Below are 12911 nucleotides of genomic sequence, written 5' to 3'. Positions count from 1 at the left end.
AAATGTGTAGAAAGCAGCCCAGTCAGATGTACTTGAGTGCCCTGTTGGGAAATGGTACCTCTCTCAATCCGTGAGCACCCAGTCTTGCACTCTGGGTGCTCCGTGAGTGGAGAGAAAACATTACTTGGGTAACCCCCCAACTTGCCAGTTGCAGACAGGGCATGTGGCTCTCCGTCTCCACTGCAGCCTCATGAGTCAGCCAGACGTTTGGTCCCCAAGCCATCTTTTCACCCACCGCCATTGCTTTGGCAAGTCTACCCTACCCACCATCTGGCATCCCCTAGGGTTCCGCACGTCACACTCAATCCGCTTTGGGACATTTGTCTTTTTCGCAGGGGACTAAGTATTTGACACGGTGAATGCTGAAACAAGATGCCAAGAAAAAAAGAATCCACACAAGAAATGTTGCAATGTCTCATCCTCAGCAACTTTGTTTGGTTAGTACTGCATAACTCACAGCAGATTCCAAGGCACTGGCCTTGAACATTGCTACATGCTCTAGGCATTATCAGTAACAAGGTGCAATAGAGAACCACAGGCTCTTGCAAACTTGTCTCCAGTTTCTGGGCAGGAGGACTGGCCTCCCTATTTTCTGTTTGCTTTGTGCCTAAGCTGGGCCAGCTCATCCTGTGACTTTGGAAGCCCCGCCTGTCTAGTCGATGCGTCCTATATATTATGCTACCACCATGACAGTGTCATGAACGTAACTAATGAAAACCTACCACTTCCCTGCCTCCCATTTAAGTATGACAAATGTGATCATAAAACCTCTACACAAATAATTTCATACAAAGCAAGTCAAACAGCAGTTATAGCGGCATGTGATGTATCTGGCGAAGCTTGCGTTACTGAAGTTAATGCAAAAGTCAGCTTCCGCTCGTGGTCTTATTAAATATATATCCTAAGGGATCAGAGTCATCTATTAGAAACGGTGATAGCCCTGGTATAAATAAACGTTTCTTTAGAGTTTGGCATCAGTTTTTTGACGTGCTCCCTCAAAGCGGACAGTTTGTTGGAGGGATCAGGTTTGAGGGTGTGACACCCAAGGCGGCCAGGTTCTGTTGCAGGCGCTGGTGGTTCAGGTCCAAGGACAGAGGCGGGTCACGGTCACAGGTGCTGCAGGGCCTCCTGTCCTTGTTCCGTGTAACCGTCGTCGCGGTGGCAGTTGGCCCACTGGCCAAAGGACTCGTGGATGCGCACGTTTCTCTGCGTGTTGACCAGACGCTTCTTATCTCGGGAGAAGAAGCTAAACCTTTGAGAAAGGAAGGAAAGAAATAAGAGGCTGCCCTTGGCCATGCACGTCACAGTTTTTGCAATGCCAGCAGCAAACGTGAGGGAGCAAATCAACTCGAGGTGTGAAAGAAAAAGTTCGGGGTGCGGGTCAGAAAGCAGCAGGGCATTCTGCGTGTCATTGTCACAGTACCTTGGAGGTGCCACAGTGTGAGCAGGGTGTGCACATAGGTGATGTATCTCCCGCCTTAAGCACTACTGAGGATTTCTTCTCATGACCAGTGGAAATAAAAAGCTACTGGAAACATACATTATGGGTTTCTTTACCTTAATGATGCACAGAAAGAAATACTTGAAAGCCATATGGTACGTAAGACGATTCGGATGTAAAGAGATGAATATTTTAAATTCAAGTAATTATTTCATGTGGATTGGGAAACTAGGTAAGTAGCATATCAAAGCCCAAATTTCATGGATATTACTACAGCTTAGGATGAGGTGAAAGTAGGTATTTAAGAAAAATGAGGCAATTAAAATATGTATTAAGGAATAGCATACACGGTTCTCTGATTAGATGAACATTATGAATATAGTATGTGAATGAAATTTGGGAAATATTAATTTGGACAAGTGACAAGAACTGATTTAATGGTGATTAAAACTGATTTAGTTTAAAGGTGAAAGCCTTTAGAAGTTATCACAGTAACTATCTACATAGCAACAGCTAAAGTAGACCAAGAGGTCTTTTCAAAACAGCTGTGACTATTGGTCATTGATCAATCTGAGTGAACCATCTGATTGACGCCTAAAAGATGAACGTAGAAATCTCAGGCCAAAAGCTGATCATGTGGCCCATTTAAAACAAAGTCAGCTTAAACTCCACCTAAACGGAGACTAGGACCCTGGCCGGTAGACCTGAGTTGGCCTATTTTGAGTGTTTCCCCAAAGCCCTCTCTAAGCTGCCAGCGGTCCTTCTGTACTCTCCGCCTCTAATTAAAGATTCTTTCTATTTTTACCAAGTTCCCCTACTCCTGAATTTTGGTTTCTGAACTTGGTAAGAAATATAGTAGCTCTGTTATGTTTTCCAGGGGCAGGAATAGGAAGGAACCCCTGAAGAAGTCAAAGCTTCAGATCAACTATTTTTAGTTCCCTCTGTCCGTTTACCTATTCGTTTTTTGGTTGGTTTTTGTTTTTTAGTGCTGTGGCCTATGGAGTTCAGTTTTAATCACATCTGAGTGAAAATGATTTTCCTATTCTGTGGTTACTGGATCCTACAGTAACTTCCTAGCAGGAATAAAGTGGTCTTTCATTGCAAAGCTGGGGCAAGCCAAGTTTGTCTAGAGAAATTCTCCCTACCAGCTAAAGTCTCTTTTTTTCTGCAACCAATACGTGTACTGGCAAATGAAGGCATTCTTCTCATTCTGGGTTATTCGTGAGCTCTTTCCATAGGGTAATCAAAGCAATTAGCTGGCCAGAAAGACAGCAGCGCTCATCACTGTTACATATCATGTCTACATGATTCAAGCAGGAAAGCCACTTGCCACTTCCTGTCCAAGGGGACACAGAAAGAATCAAGACAAAAGTCTCCTCCTCTGCTTTTCCTGTTTTAACAAGATCAAATGGCTTGCTGACTATGGCTTGGCAAAACAAAGCGGTTTAGAAAGCCAGGGTGTGAAGATCAGAAACACAGCGTTAGTGTCACTTGGGGGAGCGCGGGGATGGGTCATGGTGGGCATTGATTACTGACCCGTCACTTAAAGGACCTTCTTTACTGCATCATGGACAAGGTGGTTTTAGAATGGAAACAGAAAAGACAGAAAGAATTATTGGTGACAGAGCCGAGAATTCCGAGGCTTCACTCGTGCATATGCAGCGTCATGAGCCGCACGTTTGAAATCGCACTCCACACCCACTTCAAATGGGAACACGCAGGTGACGGCCATGCAGCTGAAGGGGCCAGAGGAGACAGGCCAGCCCCAGCAGTAGCTGCAGCAGACATTCCAAAGGCACAGCTCAAAAGGAAACCAGAAAAATGCAGTGCCTACGAGGGACACAAGTCGTCGGACAGGCTGCAGGGTGGGGTCATCTATTATCAGTCCGGCTGCTACCATGGGCATTATGGCTGTAAACATCCTGGTTAGAAAAGTACAGATAGACACAGAGAAGATAAAAACAGGGGCGGCATGAAAAAGAAACACACTCCACAGACAGGTCAGCCGAAGGGTTTGCTTATGGTTGATGTGGAATTATGGCCCCCAGTGCCCCCCATTCATAGTTGGAAAAGTCCTAACTCCCAGGAGCTCAGAATGTCCCTTATTTATTTATTTATTGAATGTCACCTTATTTAGAAAGAGAATCCTTGTAGATGTAACTAGTTTTGGTGAGGTCATACTGGAGTGGGGCGGCCCTAATCCAATACAACTGGTGTCCTTATAAAAGGGGGAAATTTGGACACGGACACGCACACAGGAAGAAGGCCATGTGAAGGTGGAGGCAGAGATTGGGGTGATGCTTCTACAAGTGAACAAAGGCCAAAGATTGTCAGCAAACCACTAGAAGCTCGGAGAGAGGCGTGGAGCAGATTCTCCCTCATGGCCCTCAGAAGGGATTGACACTGCCAACACCTTGATCTTGGACTTGTAGCTTCTAGGAACTGTGAGGCTATACATCTCTATTGTTTTTTGTATTTTTTTGGCCGTGCCACTTGGCTTGTGGGATCTTAGTTCCCTGACCAGGGATTGAACCCGGGCCCTCGGCAGTGAAAGCGTGGAGTCCTAACCACTGGACCGCCAGGGAAGTCCCTATCTCTGTTGTTTAAGCCAACTCAGTTTTTGGTACAACAGCCCTAGCAAATGGATACAGCGTGTGATAACCACGCAGGGAAGACAGGGTGGCCTCAAGGGCTGAAAACGCAGGCCCGGGTGTGGGGAAGGAAGTGTCAAAACCTGCCGTGGGATTACTCTTGGGTGTCTTCCAGCACGTCTCCCCCAGCTGCCATGAGCTGCAGGCTATGTGCCCTGAAGGCAGCCAGGGGAGACCCAGGAGAGAAGGTGAGGCAGCCAGGATGGGCCGGGCAGGAGACAGCCTGCATCGTCACCCGCCTGGTAAGTCAGAGCTGACAGTGAGTGCTCGTCGGTTCCTAGTCTGGCAAGGAAAATGAAGAAGAAACTCCAACCAAGCCTCCAGAACTGATTTTGAACAGCTCTGATTTCTCTTTTTTTTTTTTAAGAGCTTGGCTGAGAAAAGATATAATTATCTCAAATGAGGTTTGAGAATTCTCTGCGTCTGGACCACCTTTGACGCAACTTCACAGACTAGCTGGGTGTTGGCACCTTGGCAAAACTACCTGGATGGCTTCTCAGAGACAACGAGAAGGGGTTCCATTTGCTAAATGAATGGGCCCAATCTTCAGGGGCCAGGCTAGCGGGTACCATTAGCTTTCCAGGGGCTCTAAGCCACAAGGTACTGTACCCACCTCTACCAGGACCCCTCTCTAGCATAACACGGAGCCCCCAAAGACAAAGTCGTTGTTTGGGGGATGGCCCCAGATGTGTGGGGCGGGTATTTTGCCTGGACAGATGTTTGCCCACTGGAAAGTGCTGGACTTCCTTTGGGGCCCAATCAGGGGCCAAACTGATGCACCAGGGCCTTGGGACACCTGGGGTGTTCCTTCTCTGTGCGTCTCGCTGGGATCATGGAACGGACGACCCCCTTCCCTCTCTATTCCAGGTGCCTTGCTGCAGGAGCTGCCTGCTCTAGAGGGACAGCCACTTCCGTGAAAAAAGACTGGCTTGTTTTGGGCAAAAGTTGTCTCCTGGATACGATGTAGCTGGTTTCAAACTCCCCTGAGCCCCTGCCACCACCCCGCCCTGCGACAAATTATTTCTGGAAGACTCAAACCAAATGAAGTTCTAACAGTGGCATTTCAGGCAGTGTGATGGGCGGCTGTAAAGAAGCTATTTCTGGGCTGCAGTGAGCAGGGTGGTGGGTAGGGGGACAGGGAGAGAATGCCCTGCTGTTGCTACCGTCGGGTACTTGGGTGGCTGCCTGCTCGAGGCCAACCTTTCCAGTATGTGAGGCCAGTTGTTCTGATCGCAGCTTCCCTGGCTGTGCCTCTGCGCCCCCTGCCAGCTGCCTGCCTCTCAGGTCAGCCCCCCGCCCCTGCTCAGCAGCGAGCAGCTGTGTGTATACCTGTCAGCCCGGGATTGAGAGCCGGGCACCACACAAAGGGGGCTCTGGTGCCTGGTGTCCACTGGGGATGAGGCTGGAGCCACTCAGGCGCTCCCTCGTGACCTGCCCAGCCAGTGCCAACCCAGACTGGCCAGCAGCTGCTCAGTCACAAGCTATTCTTGGAAGGTTTTCTGGGCACACTGTTTTGACAGGCGGCAGAAGTTTCTGGTTCCCTTGACCAGTTCAGCCCAGAAATGTAGACTCTGGTGGCTCTGGCTGGTGGTGCATTTGAGAGATAAGGGAACTGGGCAGCCAGCCCACAGCTGGTGACTCGGGAAATGGGGTGAGGAAAAGGGGGGTGGGGAGGCCGAACGAGACAGCTGGGGCAAGCACTGTCTTGTCTTGGCCAAGAGGCAATCAAAAGGCATGGGTTCCAATCCCAACTTCGATCCATCCAGCAAGGTGATCGCAGTGAAGTCGGTGGGCTTCTCTGGGCCCCAGTTTCCTCATCTGAGAAATGGGGCTAATCCCAGCTCTGAATCTCTGACAGGGTGGAAGGTACCCTAGTTCAAGTGCTCCAAGCCGGTGAAGCCCTTTCGAACCTCCATGGTAGCTACTGCTTACTTACTGGAGGGTGGGGAAAGGCGGTCGAGGGCGAGAAGCTGAGCTGGAGCACAGCTGTGAGCTGCACTAAAGAGGCTGTGTGACTAATACTCCATAAAAGCAAGGACGAAGGGACCAGACAGACCCAGACGGGTGCCCGAGAGTGAAGGATGGAGAGGGAGACAGGCATGGAACCGTCTTAAGAACTGTCATTCCCTTGCCCCGGTCCCCAGGGAAGATCCATCCCTGCCCCAGGCTCTGAGCTCCTGGCCACACTGATGCAGCTTCCGGTCAGTGGCCGAGGTGGACAAAGTGACCAGTGTCCTGTCTGGGCTGGTCAAAAGCCTTCTGTGCCATCTGGATCTTCCACTTATCCCCTACAAGGCCGGGGCGGCCATGGGACTGGCCACCTGCACCCCGTGGACGAGAGATTCTGAATTCTCTCTCCCTCTCTGTCTCTGACTCCCAGATTCCATCTGCTTCTCCTGCTGGGCTCAGAACCCCAGGTCTTGCTGAGCAACCAGAGGCCAAACTGAAGGGGAGAAGGGTTTGAGAACAGGGCCCCAGGGTCCTTTCTGGAACAATCTGGAAAAGAGGACCAGACACCACAGCCTACTCGTGTGTGGGTAGAAGAACTAGTGGGAAAAACATTGTTGGTTAATTCTGACAACTTTCCTCTGGATTTTACCCAGTTTGAGATTTGCAAAAACCAACTCTTAAGTACCTGTTTCAGAGAAAGGGGGCTGGAGTGGAAAACTAGGAAGTCAGAACATCCCCGCTTCAGAAGGAAGTCTTAGAATTACATATGACTTGGAATTACAGTGCCAGAGATGCTGTAAACGCAGCACTTGGAGCAGAGATGCTAGAAATGTCTGATTGTTAAAGGGAAGGAACTGCTGAAAGAAGAAGATAGATGCTGGTCTCTTGGTCTCACCCCTCCCTTAGCTATGGGAGGAACTGTGTGGGCTCATGAACTTATTCTCAATTTCCCCAGGTTTCAACCCAAAGCATTTAAGGTCACTTCTGCTCATCCTTACATGCAAGTGGGGCTGGTGGACAGATCAGGGTCTAAGCGAAGTCAATCCCATTTCTTAGCAAGCACTGGATGGGAAACCCTAACCAAGGATACTGAGTACATCATAGAATTGAGACCAAAGGGCTCCCTCTCCCCCAGGATGAGGCTACAGTGGACGCTGGTTACTTCCGTCTGCTCAGCAAACTGATCTTGCTTGGGGTCTGTCCTTCCCCAAATCCCTGTCCATGGGAACTGGATAGAGTTAAAGCTACTCTAAGTTTCAGGCGTGAGAATGAGACCCAGACCAGACCTATGGATGCACTGCCCTGTGGGGTGATCATGTGACCCAGTCAGAGCCAAGGAGACTCAATTCTGTGACTTCTGTGGGAGATTCTCTCCTCCCACTGGAGTTTCAGACAAGAAAGCAGAAGCCTGAGCTGATGGCGGCCATACTGCCACCCTGAGGGGTCAGCAGGCCCAAGAATACAGCCCACAGAAAGGAAAACAGGTTGAGGCAGACGGAACCAGGCAGAGCCCTGAGAACAAGACCTGGGTCCAGCTGAGCCTGAAGCCAGGATGACCCGAAAATCTCTAGCTGCTTGGCCAACAGTTTTTCTTTCTTTAAATTACTTTGAGTTGCGTTTCAAGTGCCAGTGGGAGATTACAAACTAATACGTGGCCAACATGGTGTTGGGACCCAGAGGAAGCCTATCTGATTCCAAGCTTCACCCCCAGGAAATATTTATCCCTCACCAGAACTGGGGACCACAGCCCCTCCCAAATCTAGCGGATCTGCTTGACCGAGGGCCAAGCAAACAAGCAACGTGAAGCTGGCAGGAGAGGCTTGGAAAGGAGCCACGTGTTAATCCACACACTCCAGGGGGCGGCTAGCCTTTCCCAGGGCCTGGTATCTGAGCAAGTTGCCCCTTTCTAAGAGCAGAGGGTCCAGCAGTTACACACATTTTGCGTTCCCTTCCTATCCCCCAACACCGTGGATTACGTCAATTCACAGGACAAGAAGTAGCCAAGAATTTCCAAACAAAAGTGGAATTTAAAGGTTGAGGCGGGGCTTCCCTGGTGGCGCAGTGGTTGAGAGTCCGCCTGCCGATGCAGGGGACACGGGTTCGTGCCCCGGTCCGGGAAGATCCCACATGCCGCGGAGCGGCTGGGCCTGTGAGCCATGGCCGCTGAGCCTGCGCGTCCAGAGGCTGCGCTCCGCAACGGGAGAGGCCACAACAGTTAGAGGCCCGCGTACCACAAAAAAAAAAAAAAAAAAAAAAGGGCTGAGGCATCCGAGTAACACCCCAGTTCCTCTCCCCACACACCCCAGTTGGCTTTCCAACCCATGCCACTCGCCTTCACAAAGCTTCTACCAGGGTTTGGGGGGAAGAACCGAAGCCTCTTCTCTAAGAAGGTGCAAGGCTGAGAGTCAGGAAGACCCTCTCAGGGGACAAAATGAGGCCCCAAGACAACTGGGAGCAGAAGGCCCTCCTGCAGAGTTTGAAACGTGGGCTCTGGGCCAGGCTGCCTGGGTTCGAACCCTGGCTCTGCCTCTTATTAGCTGTATGACCCTAGGCAGGTGATTGACTTCAGTGCCTCAGTTTCCTTAACTGTAAAATGGGGAGGACAGTGCCCTCACCTCACAGGGCTATGGTGAGGACTCAGTGCCATTATCTGCAGGAACGGTACCCGGCAGATAGGTTCTTAGTAGATATTAGCACGTAGTAGGATCTTACTAGATGTTAGCACATAGTAGGTTCTTACTAGATATTAGCTAACTAGACCAGAGCTTTAACCCTTTATCTGAAGGGCTACAGGGGTCAACGAACCTAAAACTGTTTGCAAGACTGTATGACTCCACCCTCACACCTCCCCCACCCCCACCGCCGCTGAAAGGGTCTGCAAACTCTCATTCAAATCTCAAAGGAGTCTTTTGATGCAAGGACTCCGAAGTATCTTTAAGTCTAGTTGAGGGCTAGGACTAGGCCGCTCTTTCTCTTGTGTGTCCCCCACAGCCACCAGGGCCCAGTGCTGCTTGTATTATGCACCAATGAATACTTAATGGAGAGACAGATGGACAGGTGAAGTCATCACAGAAAAGCATATATGGGGTGGACCCGCGGCCATTCAGACACCTCGGAGCTGGGGTTTCAAGGCCTTAAGATGCGTGAACCTTTCCCACCATGCAGTATTTGCTGTCCTCAAAGACATGCCCCGACTGACACACTCAAGCAAGCCCAGGCCCCAGCCCTTTCCCACCCCCTAGGCCTTCCCCAAACCTCTCTGCCCAGGGACCCCCCGCAAGGAGGAACTCAGCCTTCAAAGTACAGAGGTGACTCTGCAGTCAAGGGCCAGGCCCAGCGTGCCCCGGGCTTAGGCTGAGCCCCGCGGGAGGTGGTTAGTAACAAGCCCAGCCCTGGAGCAGGTGCCCAGGAGAAGTGAGAGGCCGTGTGAGCCGCCAGCTCAGCCGCGAGCGAGCAGCCCCAGACGCCGGGAGCGCAGCACTTACAGTCGCTTGATCCCAGACTCCGGCTGGGGGGACATTCTCGGGTGGGTGACGGGTGGAGGTTGGGGTATTCGATTTTCCTCTTCTATTTCTTCACTGGAAGGAGTTGAGAGGTGTGAGATAAGAGTCAAAAATTCCATGAGAGCTGGAATATTCTCTCTGATGGTCTGGGAGGGCATGTACTTTTTCAGGGAGTGAAAATAAGGGACCCAGGAGGACAGCAATGGTGGCCTTTGCCCCATAGGCTCTCTGCCTCGGGGGCTGGCCTCTGGAATGGCCAGTTAAGAGGAAGGATCAGTCCTGGAGGCAACGGACACAGGTGCCTGCAGGCCCTTTGGCCCAGTTGGTCACATGTGAGAAATTTCAGGAAGGTACCCACATCTCTATTTTAAGTTTACTTTGGAGATTCTAGCCGAAAAGAATGGCTTCCTATTTTCTGTTCTTGCCAAATGCTTCCTTGTCTCCACACCTTTGTGGTTTATTCTGCCTAGAATATGCCACCCACAACATCTTCCATACCTGAAACGTACCCCCCTATCCTTCAGGGAAGGCCCAGTTCAAATGCCACCTCCTCCATGAAGCCTTCCTGATTTCCGCCCCATTCCCAAGCCAGAAGTGATTTCTCTCTTCTTTGAACAGCCAGTGCACACACTGTCATAAACCTTTCTCATGTGGCAGACTCACAGTGGGTTTTCAATAAAAATATGTGGCACTGTATTTTCTCTGATGTCTTATCTTCCCTACTGGGGCAGGGACCACATCTGGTGCCTCTGTCCTTCCTTCCAGCTTTCCATTCAACAGGTAGCTGTTGTGCGTCTACTCTGAGCTAAGCTGCATCCTAAGTGCAGGGAACTTAGTCATGAACAAGACAAATAAGGTTTCTGGTCTCATGTTGTTGCAGTCTAATGCGGAAACAGACAATAAAACAAGCATGTTCATAAACAGGATAATGTGAGACGATGAAAAGAGCCATGAAGAAAGTAAAACTGGGTAAAGTGATAGACAGTGACTAGAACAGAGCGCTCCTTTGGAGGGTTGTTGATGGAGAAGGAAGGCCTCTCTCAGGAGGTGACATCTGACCCGAACCCTGAATGACCAGGAGCCAACCATGGGAAGAACCAAGGGGAATGTTTTCCCAGCTGCAAGAGCAGCATGTGCAAAGGTCTTGAGGTAGAACCGAGCGTGGTGTGTTTTGAGGAACCGATAGCAGGGTAGTGTGTACAAAGCGGAACAAGTGTGAGGTGGCATGGTATTAGATGGTGCTCTAGGCCAGGTGCAGTGCTGTCCACAGAACTTTCCACGAGGATGGAAATATTCTATATCTTCATTGTTCAATACAGTGGCCACTAGCCACACGTGTCAGTGGAACGCTTGAAATGCGCCGAGTGCAACTGAGGAACTGAATTTTACATTTTACTTAAGTTTAACTCATTTAAATTTAAATAGCCACATGTGGCTAGTGGCTAGTGTATCAGACAGTGTGGCTCTAATATGTACAAGGAGTTCATTGGCCACAGATGGACTAAATGATCAAATATTAGGCTCTATCGCTCCACCATCTCTTATCTCTAATTCCAAAATCCAAAAGGCTCTAAAAACCAAAATTCGTTTTGTTTTCTTTTATTTTTGGTCATTCACTTGGTGGCAAAACCTGAAATGAAATCTCGTGAGGCTGTTTATAGTCTTTATTTATCCCATTTAGTAGGAATGTTCGTATCTTTTGCTGCAAAAATATTCACGTGTTTGACTTTGGGAGAGCTGCCGCAGAGCTCGCTGGCAGTATAAGGTAATAAGGTAATACAGTATACATAATATTCTTTTCTAACAGGAGTGCACCTGAGCCCGACTTTCAGAAAGGAATTATGAGTCGGTATGTATGTGCTTCAGGCCAGAGATGGTCCCCACAACGAATACAGATGCAATCCTTGTCTTCCAGGTGTGAATTTGTCCCCAGACTCTGCACAACCTCAGAAAGGAGCCAGCCTGGGAGCTCCCAGGGGCACTCACCTCTTATAGTATGCCAGTTCCTCCTGCAACAAAAACACTTTGGACTTGAGCTCGTTCCTCTCGTGCAGCACGTCCCGCAGTTCCTGCAGTGTGAACCGGGGGCGGTTGGGGTCCTTGAGATCCATGGCCACCTTCTCTGCCTCGGAGACACACCCGTCTCCACCCAGCTCCATCTGGAGGAGGGCAGAGATGCTGCTAATGAATTCCTGGCCGCCGCCACCAGCACCCACTCCGCATCCTGCCGGAGCCCGAATTTCCCACCCTCCCAGGGCCTGAGCAGCTTGCTGAGGACGCTATTTTAAGAACTCGAGGGTGGCCTCTGCTCATGTTCCGTGCAGTCAGCATCCCTCGGGAGGCCAAAGCCAGCGGCCACCTGCACATTGTTTGACTTCTCGATAGCCAGACCCGCAGTCCTGGAGCCTCCCCACCTGACCCAGGGTTTTATGACAAATAACATGAAAAGGTGTCCGAGGAGAAGAAACCGTGTACTACCCAATGCTGCCACCCTCTTCAATCTGCCTGCTTTCCCTTTCCCGTGTTCTTGACTCATTTTCTAGCCAAGTGCATTGCTAATTTGGCCAAAGTTGTTGGAATCAGAGCCAATGCGCAATTCTCTATTCCTTTTCATTTGATATTAAGTCATATACAGTTTCCCATTTGTTACTGGCCTTCTGGTCAAGCCTGCTCCTCCCCAGTGGCTGTGAGCATCTTTTCACTGGAGTTTGGTGGAAGCCCTGGTTGGGGCGGGGGGGGTGGGTAACATCGCAGCCAATGTTCACACGCAGGGCATTTCTTTCTTTTCCACACAGGTCAGACAGATGGATCCTAGCCTGTTAAATCACCCTGCTCCACACCCAAATCCCATCCTCCTGCCCTCTTCCACAGCAAGGAGCTTTTTAAAAAGAAACCGTGATAAAATTCGCTTGACATAAAATTTCCATTTTCAAATGCGCAATGCAGTGGGTGGTGTTTAGGACATTCACAGTGCTGTGCAACTACCACCTCTACCTAGTTCCAAAACACTTTCCAGAGGAAACTCCACACCCGTGAGCAGTCACTCCCCATCCCCCTGCCCCCCCCCCCCCCCCCCCCCGCAAGCCCCTGGCAACCACCATCTGCTTTCCGTCTCTATGGATCTGCCTTTTCTGGACATTTCCTAGAAATGGAATCATATGATATGTGGCTTTTTGTGTCTGGCTTCTTTCACTCAGCATCATGTTTTCAAGGTTCATCCACATTGTAGCCTGTGTCAGTACTTCATTCCTCTTCACGGCTGAATAATATTCCACTGTGTGAAGAGACATTTTATTTATCCTTTTATCCACTGATGGACATTTGGGTTGTTTCCACCTTTTGGCTATGGGGAACAATGCTACCATG

General features: G+C 50.0%; 1 protein-coding gene across 3 annotated transcripts in view; it reads right to left on the bottom strand.

Annotated features, from left to right (window-relative positions):
- Positions 1–405: 405 nt before the first annotated feature.
- The window catches only part of RILPL1 (Rab interacting lysosomal protein like 1), a 43951-nt gene continuing 31445 nt past the window's right edge, over positions 406–12911 (bottom strand). The window contains exons 5-8 of one of the 3 annotated variants that reach the window (XM_073789955.1): positions 11532–11704; positions 9528–9620; positions 2978–3001; positions 406–1252 (exon numbers count right to left, since the gene is read on the bottom strand). In XM_073789955.1, coding sequence (XP_073646056.1) covers positions 1108–1252; positions 2978–3001; positions 9528–9620; positions 11532–11704 — 435 coding nt within the window. In that variant the 3' untranslated portion in view covers positions 406–1107. Of the gene's footprint in view, positions 1253–2977; positions 3002–3275; positions 3364–9527; positions 9621–11531; positions 11705–12911 lie in introns of all 3 variants that reach the window. The other 2 variants (XM_073789956.1, XM_033836753.2) reach the window with 2 other exon arrangements.

Source organism: Tursiops truncatus, chromosome 13 (genome assembly GCF_011762595.2).
Source record: "Tursiops truncatus isolate mTurTru1 chromosome 13, mTurTru1.mat.Y, whole genome shotgun sequence".
Lineage (NCBI taxonomy): Eukaryota > Metazoa > Chordata > Mammalia > Artiodactyla > Delphinidae > Tursiops > Tursiops truncatus.
Note: the sequence above shows the minus strand (reverse complement) of the source record. Positions and strands in the feature narration are given on the sequence as shown.